The sequence below is a fragment of the Oncorhynchus masou genome, chromosome 9 (assembly GCF_036934945.1).
Source record: "Oncorhynchus masou masou isolate Uvic2021 chromosome 9, UVic_Omas_1.1, whole genome shotgun sequence".
In the NCBI taxonomy this organism is placed as follows: Eukaryota; Metazoa; Chordata; class Actinopteri; order Salmoniformes; family Salmonidae; genus Oncorhynchus; species Oncorhynchus masou.
In genome coordinates this window covers 63,782,996-63,806,425 of record NC_088220.1, presented here as the reverse complement: position 1 = coordinate 63,806,425, position 23,430 = coordinate 63,782,996, and the positions used below count along the sequence as shown (strand labels likewise).

The 23,430-nt window shown below is 45.6% G+C and overlaps 1 protein-coding gene across 1 annotated transcript in view; it reads right to left on the bottom strand.

Annotated features, from left to right (window-relative positions):
• LOC135546459 (membrane-associated phosphatidylinositol transfer protein 3-like) overlaps nucleotides 1-23,430 on the bottom strand; it is a 156,586-nt gene that overhangs the window by 70,660 nt on the left and 62,496 nt on the right. The window contains exons 5-8 of the mRNA XM_064974895.1: nucleotides 20,754-20,977; nucleotides 5,601-5,790; nucleotides 3,910-4,044; nucleotides 2,797-2,990 (exon numbers count right to left, since the gene is read on the bottom strand). Coding sequence (XP_064830967.1) covers nucleotides 2,797-2,990; nucleotides 3,910-4,044; nucleotides 5,601-5,790; nucleotides 20,754-20,977 — 743 coding nt within the window. The remainder of the gene's footprint in view (nucleotides 1-2,796; nucleotides 2,991-3,909; nucleotides 4,045-5,600; nucleotides 5,791-20,753; nucleotides 20,978-23,430) is intronic.

The window sequence follows — 23,430 nt, the reverse complement described above, 5'->3', positions numbered from 1 at the left end:
GGTATATGCCAAGAATGTGATGGTAGGAGTATACTATTATGGGATTTTCCCTAAGTCTGAGTATCAACAGTATTTAACCTTTATGTTCATTGAATTGGAATGTCAACAGAGTCCTTGCCAAGAGAGAGAAAAGGCAGAATAATCCCCACTGTGTCTATCACTGAGATGAGCAGAGGGAAGAGTACTGTTACGACCTCCTCATAATCCAACCACGGTGCATGAATTGCAGTCTTGGAGGTATTGTCCACACTTTTGGAGGACAATAGACATTTTAATTAGAATTAGGGTTGAGCCGGGTGTGGACATGAAGCAAGGGTTAGGGTTAAGGGTTAGGGTTGTGGTTAAGGGTTAGGGTTGTGGTTAAGGGTTAGGGTTATGGTTAAGGGTTAGGGTTATGGTTAAGGGTTAGGGTTGTGGTTAAGGGTAATGGGTTAGGGTTATGGTTAAGGGTTAGGGTTAAGGGTTAGGGTTAAGGGTTATGGTTAAGGTTAAGGGTTATGGTTAAGGGTTAGGGTTGAACTGGATGTGGACATGTAGCTAGGGTTAGGCTTAGGGTTATGGTTAAGGGTTATGGTTAAGGGTTAGGGTTATGGTTAAGGGTTAGGGTTGAACTGGATGTGGGCATGTAGCTAGGGTTAGGCTTAGGGTTATGGTTAAGGATTAGGGTTATGGTTAAGGGTTAGGGTTATGGTTAAGGGTTAGGGTTATGGTTAAGGGTTAGGGTTGAACTGGATGTGGACATGTAGCTAGGGTTAGGGTTATGGTTAAGGGTTAGGGTGAAGGGTTAGGGTTAAGGGTTATGGTTAAGGGTTAGGGTTGAACAGGATGTGGACATGTAGCTAGGGTTAGGGTTATGGTTAAGGGTTAGGGTTAAGGGTTAGGGTTATAGTTAAGGGTTAGGGTTGAACTGGATGTGGACATGTAGCTAGGGTTAGGCTTAGGGTTATGGTTAAGGGTTGGGGTTATGGTTAAGGGTTGGGGTTGAACTGGATGTGGGCATGTAGCTAGGGTTAGGGTTATGGTTAAGGGTTAGGGTGAAGGGTTAGGGTTAAGGGTTATGGTTAAGGGTTAGGGTTATGGTTAAGGGTTAGGGTTGAACTGGATGTGGACATGTAGCTAGGGTTAGGGTTATGGTTAAGGGTTAGGGTGAAGGGTTAGGGTTAAGGGTTATGGTTAAGGGTTAGGGTTATGGTTAAGGGTTAGGGTTGAACTGGATGTGGACATGTAGCTAGGGTTAGGGTTATGGTTAAGGGTTAGGGTGAAGGGTTAGGGTTAAGGGTTATGGTTAAGGGTTAGGGTTGAACTGGATGTGGACATGTAGCTAGGGTTAGGGTTATGGTTAAGGGTTAGGGTTAAGGGTTAGGGTTATAGTTAAGGGTTAGGGTTGAACTGGATGTGAACATGTAGCTAGGGTTAGGGTTATGGTTAAGGGTTAGGGTTAAGGGTTAGGGTTATGGTTAAGGGTTAGGGTTAAGGGTTAGGGTTATAGTTAAGGGTTAGGGTTGAACTGGATGTGAACATGTAGCTAGGGTTAGGGTTATGGTTAAGGGTTAGGGTTAAGGGTTAGGGTTATGGTTAACATTTACATTTACATTTAAGTCATTTAGCAGACGCTCTTATCCAGAGCGACTTACAAATTGGGTTAGGGTTAGGGTTAAGGGTTAGGGTTATAGTTAAGGGTTAGGGTTGAACTGGATGTGGACATGTAGCTAGGGTTAGGCTTAGGGTTATGGTTAAGGGTTATGGTTAAGGGTTGGGGTTATGGTTAAGGGTTGGGGTTGAACTGGATGTGGGCATGTAGCTAGGGTTAGGGTTATGGTTAAGGGTTAGGGTGAAGGGTTAGGGTTAAGGGTTATGGTTAAGGGTTAGGGTTATGGTTAAGGGTTAGGGTTGAACTGGATGTGGACATGTAGCTAGGGTTAGGGTTATGGTTAAGGGTTAGGGTGAAGGGTTAGGGTTAAGGGTTATGGTTAAGGGTTAGGGTTGAACTGGATGTGGACATGTAGCTAGGGTTAGGGTTATGGTTAAGGGTTAGGGTTAAGGGTTAGGGTTATAGTTAAGGGTTAGGGTTGAACTGGATGTGAACATGTAGCTAGGGTTAGGGTTATGGTTAAGGGTTAAGGGTTAGGGTTATAGTTAAGGGTTAGGGTTGAACTGGATGTGGACATGTAGCTAGGGTTAGGCTTAGGGTTATGGTTAAGGGTTATGGTTAAGGGTTGGGGTTATGGTTAAGGGTTGGGGTTGAACTGGATGTGGGCATGTAGCTAGGGTTAGGGTTATGGTTAAGGGTTAGGGTGAAGGGTTAGGGTTAAGGGTTATGGTTAAGGGTTAGGGTTATGGTTAAGGGTTAGGGTTGAACTGGATGTGGACATGTAGCTAGGGTTAGGGTTATGGTTAAGGGTTAGGGTGAAGGGTTAGGGTTAAGGGTTATGGTTAAGGGTTAGGGTTGAACTGGATGTGGACATGTAGCTAGGGTTAGGGTTATGGTTAAGGGTTAGGGTTAAGGGTTAGGGTTATAGTTAAGGGTTAGGGTTGAACTGGATGTGAACATGTAGCTAGGGTTAGGGTTATGGTTAAGGGTTAGGGTGAAGGGTTAGCGTTAAGGGTTATGGTTATGGTAAGGGTTAGGGTTGAACCGGGTGTGGACATGTAGCTAGGGTTAGGGTTAAGGGTTAGGGTGAAGGGTTAGGGTTAAGGGTTATGGTTAAGGGTTAGGGTTGAACCGGGTGTGGACATGTAGCTCGGGTTTTTGTAAGGAGTAGCTTCCATCAGGGTGATGTTCTCTGTCTACAGTACCTGCTGAAGAAGCTGTGTTGTCCAGTAGATGTGTCTCCATCATACGAGTCACTCTGTTTCCTGCTGAGGGGCTGTCTGGCCTGGTTGTGTCCATCGCTGGGCAGGGCCGAGATATCAATGTTACTCTTACTCAGCCTCTTACTGGAGCTGAGGCCCAGGCTGGGGCTGTGACAGGGGCTGTCCTCAGGGTTATTCTGCGTGGGTGGAAGAGAGCGTGGGACACAAGCCTTCACCGTTCACTCACACTCAAATACCATAACTGAACACAAATGAGCAGCTCATTGCTAATCCCTCTTTCTCAGCACATACGAGAATGTGGAAGCTGGCTAGCTACCAGAACTGGGTATAAATACATGTGCGTTTGAGTATTTGTACTTGAAATATTTCTGTGTATGAGTATTTTTCAAATAATGTGGCCAAATCAACAACTTCTATTTGAAGTATTTTAAAATAATTTTCTATAAATAGCCTACAATTTCAAACTACAGTATGTCAAAATACAGTACTTGTTTCCAAATACATTATTCCAACACTTTCCATGTGTATTTCCAAATACATTTTAATATTCAACTACTTTATTTTAAATGTCTCTCAAAATAATTGAAATACACCAAATAATATTTGAGAGAGAGAGAGAGAGAAAGAGAGAGAGAGAGAGAGAGAGAGAGAGAGGGAGAGAGAGAGAGAGAGAGAGAGAGAGAGAGAGAGTGAGAGAGTGGAGAGAGAGAGAGAGAGAGAGAAAGTGAGTGAGAGAGAGAGTGAGAGAGTGGAGAGGTTCGGACAGTGTGAGCAGCCCAGGGGATCATGCAGTACTAACTGGGTGTAAACAAACAGGAAAAGACAGGCCAGCTCAGGACGGAGAGAGAGGATTTTCAAGGTCTTGGCTAGGATAGCATGGGGAAGGAGAGACTGTCTGAGAGGAAAGCTGTCTGAACAGAGAAGATCTTACACAATTCTAGCTACAGGCCATGGGGAGATAGTTGAATAGCACAGAAAGCACAAACTGAAATTGTAATGCCTCAATGTAAAAGGGTCTAGGGGAATCTAAAAGTCCAGTTTTACAGAACATGTTAGAGTATATGTTGATTGAGTTGTAATGTGTCATGCCACTACCTTGAGGCTCTCAGTGCTGTTGTTCCTGCTGCTGCTGGGGCTGCTGTGCTGCCTCTGACTGCTACTACTGCTGCTGCTGAAACACAGGGCGTCGAAGCACAGCACACCTCCCACACAGTCGCCCATCACACACACCTGGACAGGAACACACAAGCAAGCACGCACAGACACACCGTTTTAGAAACCCTCGCTCCATGCCTCCCCAGCAGGCAGATTTGGGCCCCGTGCCTGTTCAGATCCATAGTCGAATCTGAATGTCAATAACACACTTCATTAGGACTGACACAGTCTGAGGGAACAACACATTTCTCCTTAATTGGTTTGACGTGACACCATTGTACTTGGCTTCCTGACTTGGAATTGCATTATGACCACAAATCTTGTCAAAGTTAAGAAAGGAGGGGCCTGCCGGGTGGCGCAGCGGTCCAAGGCACTGCATCACAGTGCTTGAGACGTCACTACAGACCTGGGTTCGATCCCAGGCAGTGTCACAGCCGGTCGTAACCAGGAGACCCATGAGGTGGCGCACAATTGGCCCAGCGTCGTCCGTGTTATGGGATGGTTTGGCTTGTCTCATCGTGATTTTCTTGTCTCATCACACTCTAGTGACTCCTTGTGGCGGACGGTGTTTCCTCCAACACATTGGTGCAGCTGGTTTCCAAGTTAAGCAAGCAGTGTGGCTTGGCAGGGTCATGTTCGATGGATGCATGGCTCTCAAGTCCGTAGGGGAGTTGCAGCAATGGAACAATACTAACTACCATTTGGATATCACGAAAAAGGGGTAAAAGTACAAAAAATATATATAATTATTCAAGGAGAGGAAGTTCTATATAATAGAGTTTATACATTGTATGGTTTTGCCATTAATGTGCTCTTGAAAATTACAGCACTTAATTAAAACATAGGTCTTTATCAGAGAGGGGATTGCCTGCAGGTGTGTGAGAGTTAATGGGGTCTGCAGACGGCATGATAAAGCTGCAGGTCTCTTGCGACATTAGTCCCCACAGTGAACACAGAGGATTACCCAGCCCTCTCTATCGCAATCATTACTTCCTCTGGAAATCTTTGGCTTCCATTAAACGGACTGCAGCACATTATTGGATTTGGCCTGAGAGATTAGAGGGAATGAGATCTCCCATTCTCTCTCCTCTTCTCCTTCCTTGTTCTTAGCAGTATGATTAATCTCCAGTCAGTCAGTGTGACCCTGTGGGAGCCGGGGGGACACTTTAGAGGACGGAACCACCTGGCCAGTGAAGCCCTTTATGGGCGGACATTCAGGAGGACGGACACACCTGGCCAGTAAAGTCCTATATGGTGGGGCACTTTAGAGGACGGACCCACCTGGCCAGTGAAGCCCTATATGGGGGGACACTTTAAGAGGACGGACCCACCTGGCCAGTGAAGGCCTTTATGGGGGGACACTTTAGAGGACGGACCCACCTGGCCAGTGAAGGCCTTTATGGGGGGACACTTTAGAGGGATGGACCAACATGGCCAGTAAAGCCCTGTCTGGGGGGAACACTTCAAAGGTTGGAGCCACCTGGCCAGTGAAGTCCTATATAGGGGGACACTTATAGAGGGATGGACCAACATGGCTAGTAAAGCCCTGTCTGGGGGGGACACCTTAAGAGGACAGGTCTACCTGGCCAGTGAAGCCCTGTCTCCAGGGACACTTTAGAGGACAGACCCACCTGTCCAGTGAAGCCCTGTCCGTCCTGGGACACGAGGAAGCTGTGGTAGGCCTGGTTGGCGCGGGTGATGAGGGTTGCCACGGCGTCCTGGTAGTGTGGGGCTGCGATGGCGAGAAGCGGGAGGGCGGCCAGGGGCAGGTGGTCAACGCTGCTGGACACACAGCTCTCATCATAGCTGTATGGGTTCAGACTGGGATAGGAAGAAGTGAGTCATTTGTGAGCCTTGAACAATAATCAATTCAATTTTAAAAAACGAAACATTATTTATCCCCGGAAATGTACTTGTGTTGCCATAGTTTTGTGTCTTACAAGGAGAATGGAATGTACCTATATGGTGAATGGAGATCCCTCTGACATTTATCAACAGGCATTCATTCATCAATCGTTTCCACTGCACAAAAATGTCTTGGGAAATGGAATTTGGAAAAAGTATTGTAATTGGCTGCTTCTGTTAATCCAAGGTTATTTTCCAACAAATTGATTTGTTAACCCGGAACGTATAAATATGATGAATGAGCATGTGGCTAATCATCTCTCTCTCTCTCAATTAAATTTAAGGGCTTTATTGGCATGGTTTCTCTCTCTACAGGTGTAGGCTTGTAGACTCTCCTGGCTGGCACAACCTCTCCTCCTCTGCCTGTCTGATAGAAGCCTCTGTTAATCTGATGTGTGTGTGTGTGTGTGTGTGTGTGTGTGTGTGTGTGTGTGTGTGTGTGTGTGTGTGTGTGTGTGTGTGTGTGTGTGTGTGTGTGTGTGTGTGTGTGTGTGTGTGTGTGTGTGTGTGTGTGTGTGTGCAGGCGTGTCTTTTCTGTGTGTTAATCACAGGGAGTGACAGTGCTGCACGCCACAGCGTCCGAGACCCAAGAGAATCGTCGTGGACAGGAGGTTCAGAGGGCAGGCAGAATCAAGGTCAGGGCAGGCAGGATGATCAGCGAGGGGGGAAAGTAGTCCAGAGTCAGGCAGGGGTCAGAACCGGGAGGACTATCAAAAAGAGCATAGCAAAAGGAGTACGGGAAAAACACGCTGGTTGACTTGACTAACATACAAGACGAACTGGCACAGATAGACAGGAAACACAGGGATAAACACACAGGGGGAAATAACAAATGGAGGGGGTGGAGACAATCACAGGAACAGGTGAAACAGATCAGGGCGTGGCATATATTGCCCTCTGTAGAGAATAGGGTGCCATTTGGGATGGACCCAGTGCCTGGAGGGACCAGTATGGGGTGTGAGGGGTGGGGTCAACATGGTGCAAAGACCTAGCAGTATCCCTGTAGACATACTACCATTGATAAGAACATCAAGGAGAGAAATGGAGCTTTCCAGGTGGATGGCTCAAGCTATGATGTCTGGCTGTTACTGTGAAGGGAGGAGTACCCCTGCGCTCTCTCTCTCAATTCAATTCAATTCAAGGTCTTTATTGGCATGGGAAACATTTATTTCGGGGCGGCAGTGGTTAGAGCGTTGGACTAGTAACAGGAAGGTTGCAAGTTCAAACCCTCGAGCTGACAAGGTACAAATCTGTCGTTCTGCCCCTGAACAGGCAGTTAACCCACTGTTCCTAGGCCGTCATTGAAAATAAGAATTTGTTCTTAACTGACTTGCCTCGTTAAATAATGGTAAAATAAATATAAATATATATACAATGCTCCAAAAAATAAAGGGAACACTTAAACAACACAATGTAACTCCAAGTCAATCACACTTCTGTGAAATCAAACTGTCCACTTAGGAAGCAACACTGATTGACAATAAATTTCACATGCTGTTGTGCAAATGGAATAGACAACAGGTGGAAATTATAGGCAATTAGCAAGACACCCCCAATAATGGAGTGGTTCTGCAGGTGGTGACGACAGACCACTTCTCAGTTCCTATGCTTCCTGGCTGATGTTTTGGTCACTTTTGAATGCTGGCGGTGCTTTCATTCTAGTGGTAGCATGAGACGGAGTCTACAACCCACACAAGTGGCTCAGGTAGTGCAGCTCATCCAGGATGGCACATCATTGTGAGATGTGGCAAGAAGGTTTGCGGTGTCTGTCAGTGTAGTGTCCAGAGCATGGAGGCGCTACCAGGACAGGCCAGTACATCAGGAGACGTGGAGGAGGCCGAAGGAGGGCAAAAACCCACTAGCAGGACCGCTACCTCTGCCTTTGTGCAGGGAGGAGCAGGAGGAGCACTGCCAGAGCCCTGCAAAATGACCTCCAGCAGGCCACAAATGTGCATGTGTCTGCTCATACGGTCAGAAACAGACTCCATGAGGGTGGTATGAGGGCCCGACATCCACAGGTGGGGGTTGTGCTTACAGCCCAACACCGTGCAGGACGTTTGGCATTTGCCAGAGAACACCAAGATTAGCAAATTGGCATCCCTGTCTCACCCCACAGCCCTGTGTGAAGAAATGTATGGATTTTATAATATCGTATATTTTTCTCCCAACACCACTTTCGATCAATTTGTATAGTAGACCCTCATGCCAAATTGATTCTCTCTCTCTCTCGCTCTCTCTCTCTCTCTCTCTCTCTCTCTCTCTCTGTGTGAACAGATCCCCTGTGTCTGTGGTGGGGAACATGGAGCATGAAACTGTGACACCACTATAATAAGACTTGCCTACAGTATAAAAGTGATAGGAACAGTTTTCTGTTCAGTTCTTTCACAGGTACAGTTAGGCTAGGTGAAAGGTTCCGTTTCACTAGAATGTATCTGAAGCTGGTACAAGACCCCCAGAATGGTCGACTGTCTGCTTTTAAAGCTGTGTCCTGTAAGTACTTAGACTGTAACAGCGGTACTATATGGGTTATCCACTGGTAGTCACTGTCAAGGGCCTGTGTAATGTACTGAGGGCAAGGCCATAGCTATAGCTGTGCACAGGACACAAACATTACCTTAACACTGCTGGCACAGGACACAAACGTTACCTTAACACCCCAGGACAGGACACAAACGTTACCTTAACACCCCAGGACAGGACACAAACATTACCTTAACACCCCAGGACAGGACACAAACATTACCTTAACACCCCAGGACAGGACACAAACATTACCTTAACACCCCAGGACAGGACACAAACATTACCTTAACACCCCAGGACAGGACACAAACATTACCTTAACACTGCTGGCACAGGACACATACATTACCTTAACACTGCTGGCACAGGACACACACATTACCTTAACACTGCTGGCACAGGACACATACATTACCTTAACACTGCTGGCACAGGACACACACATTACCTTAACACTGCTGGCACAGGACACAAACATTACCTTAACACTGCTGGCACAGGACACAAACATTACCTTAACACTGCTGGCACAGGACACATACATTACCTTAACACTGCTGGCACAGGACACAAACATTACATTAACACTGCTGGCACAGGACACACACATTACCTTAACACTGCTGGCACAGGACACACACATTACCTTAACACTGCTGGCACAGGACACATACATTACCTTAACACTGCTGGCACAGGACACACACATTACCTTAACACTGCTGGCACAGGACACATACATTACCTTAACACTGCTGGCACAGGACACACCCATTACCTTAACACTGCTGGCACAGGACACAAACATTACCTTAACACTGCTGGCACAGGACACATACATTATCTTAACACTGCTGGCACAGGACACAAACATTACATTACCATTGCTGGCACAGGACACATACATTACCTTAACACTGCTGGCACAGGACACACACATTACCTTAACACTGCTGGCATAGGACACAAACATTACCTTAACACCCCTGGACAGGACAAACACACATTACCTTAACACTGCTGGCACAGGACACAAACATTACCTTAACACTGCTGGCACAGGACACAAACATTACCTTAACACTGCTGGCACAGGACACAAACGTTACCTTAACACCCCAGGACAGGACACAAACATTACCTTAACACTGCTGGCACAGGACACAAACATTACCTTAACACTGCTGGCACAGGACACATACATTACCTTAACACTGCTGGCACAGGACACACACATTACCTTAACACCCCAGGACAGGACACAAACATTACCTTAACACCCCAGGACAGGACACAAACATTACCTTAACATTGCTGGCACAGGACACATACATTACCTTAACATTGCTGGCACAGGACACATACATTACCTTAACACCCCAGGACAGGACAAGCACACATTACCTTAACATTGCTGGCACAGGACACACACATTACCTTAACACCCCAGGACAGGACAAACACACATTACCTTAACACCCCAGGACAGGACAAGCACACATTACCTTAACATTGCTGGCACAGGACACAAACATTACCTTAACATTGCTGGCACAGGACACATACATTACCTTAATATTGCTGGCACAGGACACACACATTACCTTAACACCCCAGGACAGGACAAGCACACATTACCTTAACACCCCAGGACAGGACAAGCACACATTACCTTAACACCCCAGGACAGGACAAGCACACATTACCTTAACACCCCAGGACAGGACAAACACATTACCTTAACACCCCAGGACAGGACAAACACACATTACCTTAACACCCCAGGACAGGACAAGCACACATTACCTTAACACCCCAGGACAGGACAAACACACATTACCTTAACACCCCAGGACAGGACACACACATTACCTTAACACCCCAGGACAGGACAAACACACATTACCTTAACACCCCAGGACAGGACAAGCACACATTACCTTAACACCCCAGGACAGGACACACACATTACCTTAACACCCCAGGACAGGACAAACACACATTACCTTAACACCCCAGGACAGGACACACACATTACCTTAACACCCCAGGACAGGACAAACACACATTACCTTAACACCCCAGGACAGGACACACACATTACCTTAACACCCCAGGACAGGACAAGCACACATTACCTTAACACCCCAGGACAGGACACACACATTACCTTAACACCCCAGGACAGGACAAGCACACATTACCTTAACACCCCAGGACAGGACACACACATTACCTTAACACCCCAGGACAGGACAAGCACACATTACCTTAACACCCCAGGACAGGACAAGCACACATTACCTTAACACCCCAGGACAGGACAAACACACATTACCTTAACACCCCAGGACAGGACAAACACACATTACCTTAACACCCCAGGACAGGACACACACATTACCTTAACACCCCAGGACAGGACAAGCACACATTACCTTAACACCCCAGGACAGGACACACACATTACCTTAACACCCCAGGACAGGACAAACACATTACCTTAACACCCCAGGACAGGACACACACATTACCTTAACACCCCAGGACAGGACAAGCACACATTACCTTAACACCCCAGGACAGGACAAACACACATTACCTTAACACCCCAGGACAGGACAAGCACACATTACCTTAACACCCCAGGACAGGACAAGCACACATTACCTTAACACCCCAGGACAGGACAAACACACATTACCTTAACACCCCAGGACAGGATAAACACACATTACCTTAACACCCCAGGACAGGACAAACACACATTACCTTAACACCCCAGGACAGGACACACACATTACCTTAACACCCCAGGACAGGACAAACACACATTACCTTAACACCCCAGGACAGGACAAACACACATTACCTTAACACCCCAGGACAGGACAAACACACATTACCTTAACACCCCAGGACAGGACAAGCACACATTACCTTAACACCCCAGGACAGGACAAGCACACATTACCTTAACAACCCAGGACAGGATAATACATGGCCAAGACCAAGGTCAAAGGGCACCTAGACACAACACAACAAGACATCACAAAGCCACCCACCCAGCTTCTCTCGTCAGCATGTTCTTTATTTATTTCTAGAGATGGATAATTAGTAAACTGCTTATGCAAACACCTGCTGTTGGTATTGCAGTGGGATGTCTATTCTTTACCTTTATAGTGTCCAGACAATGCTTTGAAACTGACTTTCAGTGTATTTGGATTCCACTATACAGGTATGTTGTTGTTGGTTGATTTAAAGTTGGGCTGGGGATCAAATTTCTTGGTGCTGTTTGTTTTGAATCAGTACAATTAATTAGAAGTAGGGAGACAGCAACCTGTTCTTCCAGGTGTAAAATTATTGCTCAACCAAGGGCTCGTTAATTAAGACTGTAATAGGAATCAGGTTAGATTCTCCAGATCCTCAATTAAGACAACATGTTCAGCCCTAAAGATGCTCAGAAGAGGCAGAAATGCTAATGAGGTTTACATAGCAACATCAATACAGCAAATACTGTTAACACTGTGGATAACTGTCTCAGGAGACTGAGACTATTGCTTCTCATCTTTCTCAGTCTGCCATATTAACAACACAGATCCTAATACGAACACAGTGGCTTTCAAGTCTCCAGACACTATGAGAGAGTATCTCTGCTGTGTGAGATAATGACACACACACACACACACACACACACACACACACACACACACACACACACACACACACACACACACACACACACACGTTCTCATGAGGAGAGTGTTCATGCTAGCTGGGAGGAAGCTGGGGATATACTGTGGTATACCATCAGAGCAACACAGGCCTCCCGAGTGGCACAGTGGTAAAAGGCTCTGCATCACGGTGCTTGAGGCATCACTACAGACCCGGATTCTTTCCCAGGCTCTGTCGCCGCCGATCGCGTCCGGGAGACCCATGGGGCGGTGCACAATTGGCCCAGCGTCGTCATGGTTAGGGGAGGGCTTGGTCGGCCAGGATGGCCTTGTCCCATCGCGCTCTAGAGACTCCTGTGGCGAGCCGGGCGCAATGCACGCTGACTTTGGTCATCAATTGTACGGTGTTTGGTGCGGCTGGCTTAAGGGTTAAGTGAGCAGTGTGTTAAGAAGCAGTTCAGCTTGGCAGGGTCGTGTTTCGGGGGATACATGGCTCTCGACATTCGCCTCTCCCGAGTCCGTATGGGAGTTGCAGCGATGGGACAAGACTGTAACTACCAATTGGATATCACGAAAAAGGGGTACAAAAATGGATTACATTACATTGTTTTTAAAGCAGCACACACTTTAAGAGACCCTTGGCTATTCGATCTCTGCCTGTGTGTAACACTTCTAACAAAAGCAGGCATACAGTTGTGTTCAACCTTCAGCGAGCCTGTCAGCCTATTCCTACAATACACGAACAAACCTCTTCAATAATACAACTTAGAGAATTGTATCAAGGCCATTCACAAAGCTCTCATCAATGCATTGATTGATGACTGTCGTTTAAAAACAAAAAACTGTTAGAATCAGAATTGGGTTTAGTCCCAAATGGCACCGTATTCCCTATATACAGCACTACGTTTGACCAGAGTCCTATGGGCCCAAGCAGTGCACTACATTGGGAATAGGGTGCCATTTTGGACACAATGTTTATCATCCTTTCTCACATCCATTTCTGATTCTACAGGTTTACATATTAATGTGCTGATGAAGAGATGCCTAGCTAACTGCCATTAACAGGATCCATCCATTAGGAGCGGCATGGCAAGAGAGAGGAGATAAGGCTGATTAAACAGATAAGCCCCTAAACTAGCATCAGCAAGCTAGCATCTCTCCTCAAAGCTAATACAGCACACAGCAGCCTAACCTTGAGAGAAGGTTACACTTTCTCACATTCTCTCCCACTTCATCTAATGTCACAGAGCAGCGAATACTGAAAAAGGCTCTCTTCAGAGAGGGTTTGTGGAATTTCTGCTTAATTGCCCTCCCCTTGTCTTAATGGCCCGGGTTTACAGGGCACACAGTTTACAAAGCTAACGAGGGAGAGACAGAGACAGAGGGAGAGACAGAGACAGGGAGAGGGAGGGACAGAGTCATATACAGAAGGAGAGGCAGAGACAGAAGGAGAGACAGAAGGAGAGGCAGAGACAGAAGGAGAGACAGAGGGAGAGACAGAGACATATACAGAAGGAGAGGCAAAGACAGAAGGAGAGACAGAAGGAGAGACAGAGGGAGAGACAGAGACAGAGACAGAAGGGGAGACAGAAGGAGAGACAGAGACATATACAGAAGGAGAGGGAGAGACAGAGACATATACAGAAGGAGAGGCAGAGACAGAAGGAGAGACAGAGACATATACAGAAGGAGAGGGAGAGACAGAAGGGGAGACAGAAGGAGAGACAGAGACATATACAGAAGGAGAGGGAGAGACAGAGACATATACAGAAGGAGAGGCAGAGACAGAAGGAGAGACAGAGACATATACAGAAGGAGAGGGAGAGACAGAGACATATACAGAAGGAGAGACAGAGACAGAAGGAGAGATAGAGACATACAGAAGGAGAGGCAGAGACAGAAGGAGAGACAGAGACAGAAGGAGAGACAGAGACAGAAGGAGAGACAGAGACATATACAGAAGGAGAGGCAGAGACAGAAGGAGAGACAGAGACAGAAGGAGAGGCAGACACAGAAGGAGAGACAGAGACAGAAGGAGAGACAGAGACAGAAGGAGAGACAAAGACATATACAGAAGGAGAGGGAGAGACAGAGACATATACAGAAGGAGAGGCAGAGACAGAAGGAGAGACAGAGGGAGAGACAGAGACATATACAGAAGGAGAGGCAGAGACAGAAGGAGAGACAGAGACAGAAGGAGAGGCAGACACAGAAGGAGAGGCAGAGACAGAAGGAGAGACAGAGACAGAAGGAGAGGGAGACACAGAAGGAGAGGCAGAGACAGAAGGAGAGACAGAGACAGAAGGAGATGCAGAGACAGAGACAGAAGGAGAGACAGAGACATATACAGAAGGAGAGGCAGAGACAGAAGGAGAGGCAGAGACAGAAGGAGAGACAGAGACAGAAGGAGAGGCAGACACAGAAGGAGAGACAGAGACAGAAGGAGAGACAGAGACATATACAGAAGGAAAAGGAGAGACATAGACATATACAGAAGGAGAGGCAGAGACAGAAGGAGAGACAGAGGGAGAGACAGAGACATATACAGAAGGAGAGGCAGAGACAGAAGGAGAGACAGAAGGAGAGGCAGAGACAGAGGGAGAGACAGAGACGGGGAGAGGGAGAGACAGAAGGAGAGACAGAGACAGAAGGAGAGGCAGAAGGAGAGGCAGAGACAGAAGGAGAGACAGAAGGAGAAGCAGAGACAGAAGGAGAGGCAGATGGAGAGGCAGAGACAGATGGAGAGACAGAGACAGAAGGAGAGACAGAAGGAGAGGCAAAGACAGAAGGAGAGGCAGAGACAGAAGGAGAGGCAGAAGGAGAGGCAGAGACAGAAGGAGAGACAGAGACAGAGGAGAGGCAGAGACAGAAGAAGAGGCAGAGACAAAGGGAGAGGCAGAGACAGAGGGAGAGACAGAAGGAGAGGCAGATACAGAAGAAGAAACAGAAGGAGAGACAGAGACAGAAGGAGATACAGAAGGAGAGGCAGAGACAGAAGAAGAAACAGAAGGAGAGACAGAGACAGAAGGAGATACAGAAGGAGAGGCAGAGACAGAAGGAGAGGCAGAGACAGAAGGAGAGACAGAGGGAGAGACAGAGACATATACAGAAGGAGAGGCAGAGACATATACAGAAGGAGAGGCAGAGACAGAGGGAGAGGCAGAGACAGAAGGAGAGGCAGAGACAGAAGAAGAGGCAGAAGGAGAGGCAGAAGGAGAGGCAGAGACAGAAGGAGAGACAGAGACAGAGGGAGAGACAGAAGGAGAGACAGAGACAGAAGAAGAAACAGAAGGAGAGACAGAGACAGAAGAAACAGAAACAGAAGGAGAGGCAGAGACAGAAGGAGAGACAGAAGGAGAGGCAGAGACAGAAGAAGAAACAGAAGGAGAGACAGAGACAGAAGGAGATACAGAAGGAGAGGCAGAGACAGAAGGAGAGACAGAGACAGATGGAGAGGCAGAAGGAGAGACAGAGGGAGAGGCAGAGACAGAAGGAGAGGCAGAGACAGAAGAAGAGGCAGAAGGAGAGAAAGAGACAGGAGGAGAGGCAGAAGGAGAGGCAGAGACAGAAGGAGAGACAGAGACAGAGGGAGAGACAGAAGGAGAGACAGAAGGAGAGACAGAATGAGAGGCAGAGACAGGAGAGACAGAAGGAGAGGCCGAAGGAGAGACAGAGACAGAAGGAGAGACAGAGACAGAGGGAGAGACAGAGGGAGAGACAGAAGGAGAGACAGAGACAGAGGGAGAGACAGAAGGAGAGACAGAATGAGAGGCAGAGACAGGAGAGACAGAAGGAGAGGCAGAAGGAGAGACAGAGACAGAAGGAGAGACAGAGATAGAGACAGATGGAGAGACAGAGGGAGAGACAGAGGGAGAGGCAGAGACAGACGGAGAGACAGCAGGAGAGACAGGGGGAGATGCAGAGGCACAGCTCACGGTGAGCTTAATTAGGCAAAGATGTGTGGAGTGAAGTGAGAGCTGCTGCTCTCTGGCTGTGTGTGCTATGAATGTACAGAATAATGAGTGGTATCTCCTTGTCCTCAGGTAACTTCAGGTCAAACTCCCTGTCGGTCCCTGTCCTCAGATCACTGTCAGGTCAAACTCCCTGTCGGTCCCTGTCCTCAGATCACTGTCAGGTCAAACTCCCTGTCGGTCCCTGTCCTCAGATCACTGTCAGGTCAAACTCCCTGTCGGTCCCTTTCCTCAGATCACTGTCAGGTCAAACTCCCTGTCGGTCCCTGTCCTCAGGTCACTGTCAGGTCAAACTCCCTGTCGGTCCCTTTCCTCAGATCACTGTCAGGTCAAACTCCCTGTCGGTCCCTGTCCTCAGATCACTGTCAGGTCAAACTCCCTGTCGGTCCCTTTCCTCAGATCACTGTCAGGTCAAACTCCCTGTCGGTCCCTGTCCTCAGGTCACTGTCAGGTCAAACTCCCTGTCGGTCCCTTTCCTCAGGTCACTGTCAGGTCAAACTCCCTGTCGGTCCCTTTCCTCAGGTCACTGTCAGGTCAAACTCCCTGTCGGTCCCTTTCCTCAGATCACTGTCAGGTCAAACTCTCTGTAGGTCCCTGTCCTCAGGTCACTGTCAGGTCAAACTCCCTGTCGGTCCCTGTCCTCAGGTCACTGTCAGGTCAAACTCCCTGTCGGTCCCTTTCCTCAGATCACTGTCAGGTCAAACTCCCTGTCGGTCCCTGTCCTCAGGTCACTGTCAGGTCAAACTCCCTGTCGGTCCCTTTCCTCAGATCACTGTCAGGTCAAACTCTCTGTAGGTCCCTGTCCTCAGATCACTGTCAGGTCAAACTCTCTGTCGGTCCCTGTCCTCAGATCACTGTCAGGTCAAACTCTCTGTCGGTCCCTGTCCTCAGGTCACTGTCAGGTCAAACTCCCTGTCGGTCCCTGTCCTCAGGTCACTGTCAGGTCAAACTCCCTGTCGGTCCCTTTCCTCAGATCACTGTCAGGTCAAACTCTCTGTAGGTCCCTGTCCTCAGGTCACTGTCAGGTCAAACTCCCTGTCGGTCCCTGTCCTCAGGTCACTGTCAGGTCAAACTCCCTGTCGGTCCCTTTCCTCAGATCACTGTCAGGTCAAACTCCCTGTCGGTCCCTGTCCTCAGGTCACTGTCAGGTCAAACTCCCTGTCGGTCCCTTTCCTCAGATCACTGTCAGGTCAAACTCTCTGTAGGTCCCTGTCCTCAGATCACTGTCAGGTCAAACTCTCTGTCGGTCCCTTTCCTCAGATCACTGTCAGGTCAAACTCTCTGTAGGTCCCTGTCCTCAGATCACTGTCAGGTCAAACTCCCTGTCGGTCCCTTTCCTCAGATCACTGTCAGGTCAAACTCTCTGTAGGTCCCTGTCCTCAGATCACTGTCAGGTCAAACTCCCTGTCGGTCCCTGTCCTCAGGTCACTGTCAGGTCAAACTCTCTGTAGGTCCCTGTCTTCAGGTCACTGTCAGGTCAAACTCCCTGTCGGTCCCTGTCCTCAGATCACTGTCAGGTCAAACTCCCTGTCGGTCCCTGTCCTCAGGTCACTGTCAGGTCAAACTCCCTGTCGGTCCCTGTCCTCAGGTCACTGTCAGGTCAAACTCCCTGTCGGTCCCTGTCCTCAGGTCACTGTCAGGTCAAACTCCCTGTCGGTCCCTGTCCTCAGGTCACTGTCAGGTCAAACTCCCTGTCGGTCCCTGTCCTCAGCTAAAAGAATACAAGACCAGCACCATCAGGGAAGCCATTTTAAGACATCACTTGAGATTGAGTTGTTTATTAGTTTAACTGTAGACACTGTTTTGTATATCTTCAACTGTCACAGAGGAAATGTGTTGTGTCACAGGAAAATAAATACATTGAGGTGCTTTACTTGTTGTCACTTGTTAATTGGATGTGCGATGGTGAAGAGTCAGACTGACTGGTTCACATCCTCATTCTGTGTGTGTGCATGAGAGCGCTTGTGTGCTTGTGTATCTGTGTGTGTGTGGGTGTGTGTGTGTGTTAGGTGTGTGTGTTCCACCACTCAAGCCTCTCATTACAGCTCTCCTCCTGACACCTAGCAGCTCGCCAGCGGCGGCTGGTCCCTTCATTAGGAGAGAAAGCCCATAATGAGCTCTCAGGGCCTCTCAGGATCACCATGGGCCTTGCCCAGACACCAAGAAGGTGGTGTCCTAAATGGAACCCTATTCCCTACATAGGGCACCACTTTTAACGCTATGGGCCCTATGTAGGAAATAGGGTGCCATTTGTGACACAACCCAAGAGAACAGCACCGGTTATCAGGAGAAAAACACACAACACAAACACGCCAGCTCATTGTGTTCTACACACAGGGAATCACGCTCTGACCTCCACAGAGGCCTGTTTAGACTGGAGTTGCTCTTTGACGCGTTAAGAGGCTGGAGCCCATCCACTCCCTAGTGTCAAATCCCAGCAGGAGATTGAATTAGCAGCACAGCAGCAATCTCTTTTCCCACCATCGCCTCTGCATTGTATTCCTCGGATGTTGTTGTGGCTGATGTTTATAATGACATGCCTAGAAACACAATTTAATGGCAGTGGCATCAATTCATATGTATGTGTGTGTGTGTGTGTGTGTGTGTGTGTGTGTGTGTGTGTGTGTGCATGTGTGTGTGTGTGTGTGTGTGGGGGGGGGGGGCATGCACAGTGCACACTTGTATGTGTGTGGGTGTCTTTATGCGGTCAAACACGTGTATTTGTGTTTGTATGTGCCCGTTTAGGAATAAACTCTTGGAAAATGAACTGTATAAGCTGTAACTCAGCAAAATCTTTGAAATTGTTGCATGTTGTGTTTATATTTTTGTTCAGTATAGAAAGCACCTTTTTTCGAAGAGTGTACATGGAGCAGCGATTTAGAAATGTGGCAATAACTCACGCACACGCACGCGCGCACACACACACACACACACACACACACACACACACACAGACACACACACACACACACACACACACACACACACACACACACGGAGTCCCGGGGGATGTTGTTCCTTCCCTGGCCGTTGCTTTGCCGTGCAGGGAGGCAGGCAGGCAGAAAGATGTCAAGACAGCTGCTGAGGCAACACTACAGCCCTCTATTTAAGCTCTCGCCTCCAGTCTCTATCTCTCACCAACGCCAATCACCACACCAGACAGATGGACGGAAGACTCAGTTTGCATCCCAAACGGCACCCTATTCCCTGCTGATCAAAGTAGTGCACTATGTGGGGAATAAGTTGCTAATTGGGGCGTAGCCTCAGAACCCAGTCTCCTGGTTCCCAGTCCACACATACTAACTAGTGGAAATATAGACACAAACATTTTCACTGGCATATCAATGGAAAATAGCTGTGCAAAACAAAGTGACATTCTACCAGAGACAACATATAGAGTAGGAAGCTGAAACATGATTCCCCCTAAAGCCTGGCAGCTTTAAATACAACATGAAAACATTAGTCTCTGTGCAGACAGCAGCCTGACATATACTGCCGACAATCGCCCGAAAACTGAACAGAACAGAGAGATGCTGCTTCTGCCTCGTCCTCAGAACAGGAAAAACTGAAGATAGTCTACAAAGTCTTCTAGTTCTCACCTGCCCAAGGTCTTCATTACTTAACGGAGGTGCTTTAAAGAAGAGGATCCAAAGAGAGTGAAAACCTCTTTAAGGCTTATGTGTGATTGAAGACTTGCAGGCAGCCATCATCATCTGCTTTCAAGGCAGCCAGCTACAGTAACTACTGTACATGTAGAAGATGTGTTGAATAGATCAACATTGACAGGTGCGCAGCAGCTTATTCTGGAGGTAACTGATACCTCAAATGTATCATCTTCAATTCAGTTCCCTCTATGCCACAACCAGATAGACACAGGAGCCCAATAATAACAACGGTCGTTAATTAGGTAAAGACCATAGTGAGTCATCAAATGACACACTATGATCCCAATAATAAACAAAGCCACCCAAACAGCACCGGAACACTAATGCAACTCAAACCAGTCATTTGAAGTCACTCTGGGGTTCAATTTAATTTTTCTTCCTCTGTTTGCTGAATACAGCTTGTGTCTTCAGGTGGCTTCTATGGTAGATCAATTAAAAACAGAGAGCAGGAAAAAAGGTTATGAGTTTAATTTTCCAAATGCCTCGAAAGCCTGGGAAATGTCAGTGGCATGCTAATTATCATCCCAACATCTGCTTAACGGCTGCCTGCTCTATATATATATATATATTTCCAATTTAACCTTCAACAGAACTGGCAGCCTGTTATCTCTGGCCCGACGTCACTGTTGACTCATTTGATTCCCGAGACCAATTTGTGTGAACTGGAAATGGTCACTTGGGTATTCTGCTATGCCTCCTTAAAAATGACAAACATGCCTAAACGGTGTAGTGTCATTCTGACTGTCAGACTAAATCGCTGGCAAATCGCTGCTGGGTGGTGAATTCACCTCAATGGAAATGCTATCAAATATATCCCACATATCACAAGTTATTACTGCTATAAAGCAATCATGACTCTCCACTGTGCTTCAGCTATTCAGCTCAGCGACGGGAGGCAGCGCTGAGGCAATGTGAAAGGGAAGAAAGGCCAATACAAACTGCACTTCGATGCCAAACAGAAAGCAAAAATCATAATCCTAAAAATAAAGAAATATTAAGAATGTCAATATTTTTCCTCCCCTTGACGTGTTGTGTGATTGACTCACTTGGAGACGAGGGAGAAGGCCTCGGCACACACAGCCGGGCAGGCCACTAGCTTGATCATCACATGTTCTGCTGAGGCCTGGAAGTGTGCCCGAGCCACCTTCTCCAGCACAGAGGACAGCGTGGTGGCATCGCCAGCCTTGGTGCCAGGGTCTCCCCCTGCCGTATCCAGGATGTTCCCACCATGCATCACCAGCAGCAACACGTGGGTCTTACACTGGGTCTTCTGCCAAGTGGAGGAGAGGAAGGAATGACCAAAGAAGAGTATGAAAAGAGGTGAGGATAAGGAGAATGTGAGGGGAGAGGAGGGAGAAGTGGGTTAGTGGTATAAGGCAAGACTCCTGGACCTGCATTCATATATACTATAGATAATAGAGACACCTCATTCATATAAACTATAGATAATAGAGAGAACTCATTCATATATACTATAGATAATAGAGAGACCTCATTCATATATACTATAGATAATAGAGACACCTCATTCATATATACTATAGATAATAGAGAGACACCTCATTCATATATAATATAGATAATAGAGAGACACCTCATTCATATATACTATAGATAATAGAGAGACCTCATTCATTTATACTATAGATAATAGAGTGACCTCATTCATATAGACTATAGATAATAGAGAGACACCTCATTCATATATACTATAGATAATAGAGACCTCATTGATATATACTATAGATAATAGAGAGACCTCATTCATATATACTATAGATAATAGAGACACCTCATTCATATATACTACAGATAATATAGAGACCTCATTCATATATACTATAGATAATAGAGAGACCTCGTTCATATATACTATAGATAATAGAGACCTCATTCATTTATACTATAGAAAATAGAGAGACCTCATTCATATATACTATAGATAATAGAGAGAACTCATTCATATATACTATAGATAATAGAGACACCTCATTCATATATACTATAGATAATAGAGAGAACCCATTCATATATACTATAGATAATAGAGACACCTCATTCATATATACTATAGATAATAGAGAGACCTCATTCATATATACTATGGATAATTGAGAGACACCTCATTCATATATACTATAGATAATAGAGAGACCTCATTCATATATACTATAGATAATAGAGACACTTCATTCATATATATTATAGATAATAGAGACACCTTTACTATAGATATTAGAGACCTCATTCTTATATACTATAGATAATAGAGACACCTCATTCATATATACTATAGATATTAGAGACCTCATTCATATATACTATAGATAATAGAGAGAACTCATTCATATATACTATAGATAATAGAGACCTCATTCATATATACTATAGATAATAGAGACACCTCATTCATATATACTATAGATATTAGAGACCTCATTCATATATACTATAGATAATAGAGAGAACTCATTCATATATACTATAGATATTAGAGACCTCATTCATATATACTATAGATAATAGAGACACCTCATTCATATATACTATAGATAATAGAGAGACCTCATTCATATATACTATAGATAATAGAGACCTCATTCATATATACTATAGACAATAGAGAGACCTCATTCATATATACTATAGATATTAGAGACCTCATTCATATATACTATAGATAATAGAGACACCTCATTCATATATACTATAGATATTAGAGACCTCATTCATATATACTATAGATAATAGAGAGACCTCATTCATATATACTATAGATAATAGAGACCTCATTCATATATACTATAGATAATAGAGACCTCATTCATATATACTATAGATAATAGAGACCTCATTCATATATACTATAGATAATAGAGACCTCATTCATATATACTATAGATAATAGAGACCTCATTCATATATACTATAGATAATAGAGACACCTCATTCATATATACTATAGATATTAGAGACCTCATTCATTATACTATAGATAATAGAGACCTATATATACTATAGATATTAGAGACCTCATTCATTTATACTATAGATAATAGAGACCTCATTCATATATACTATAGATAATAGAGACACCTCATTCATATATACTATAGATAATAGAGACACCTCATTCATATATACTATAGATATTAGAGACCTCATTCATATATACTATAGATAATAGAGACCTCATTCATATATACTATAGATAATAGAGACCTCATTCATATATACTATAGATAATAGAGACCTCATTCATATATACTATAGATAATAGAGACCTCATTCATATATACTATAGATAATAGAGAGACCTCATTCATATATACTATAGATAATAGAGACCTCATTCATATATACTATAGATAATAGAGACACCTCATTCATATATACTATAGATAATAGAGACCTCATTCATATATACTATAGATAATAGAGACCTCATTCATATATACTATAGATAATAGAGACCTCATTCATATATACTATAGATAATAGAGACCTCATTCATATATACTATAGATAATAGAGACCTCATTCATATATACTATAGATAATAGAGACCTCATTCATATATACTATAGATAATAGAGACCTCATTCATATATACTATAGATAATAGAGACCTCATTCATATATACTATAGATAATAGAGACCTCATTCATATATACTATAGATAATAGAGACCTCATTCATATATACTATAGATAATAGAGACC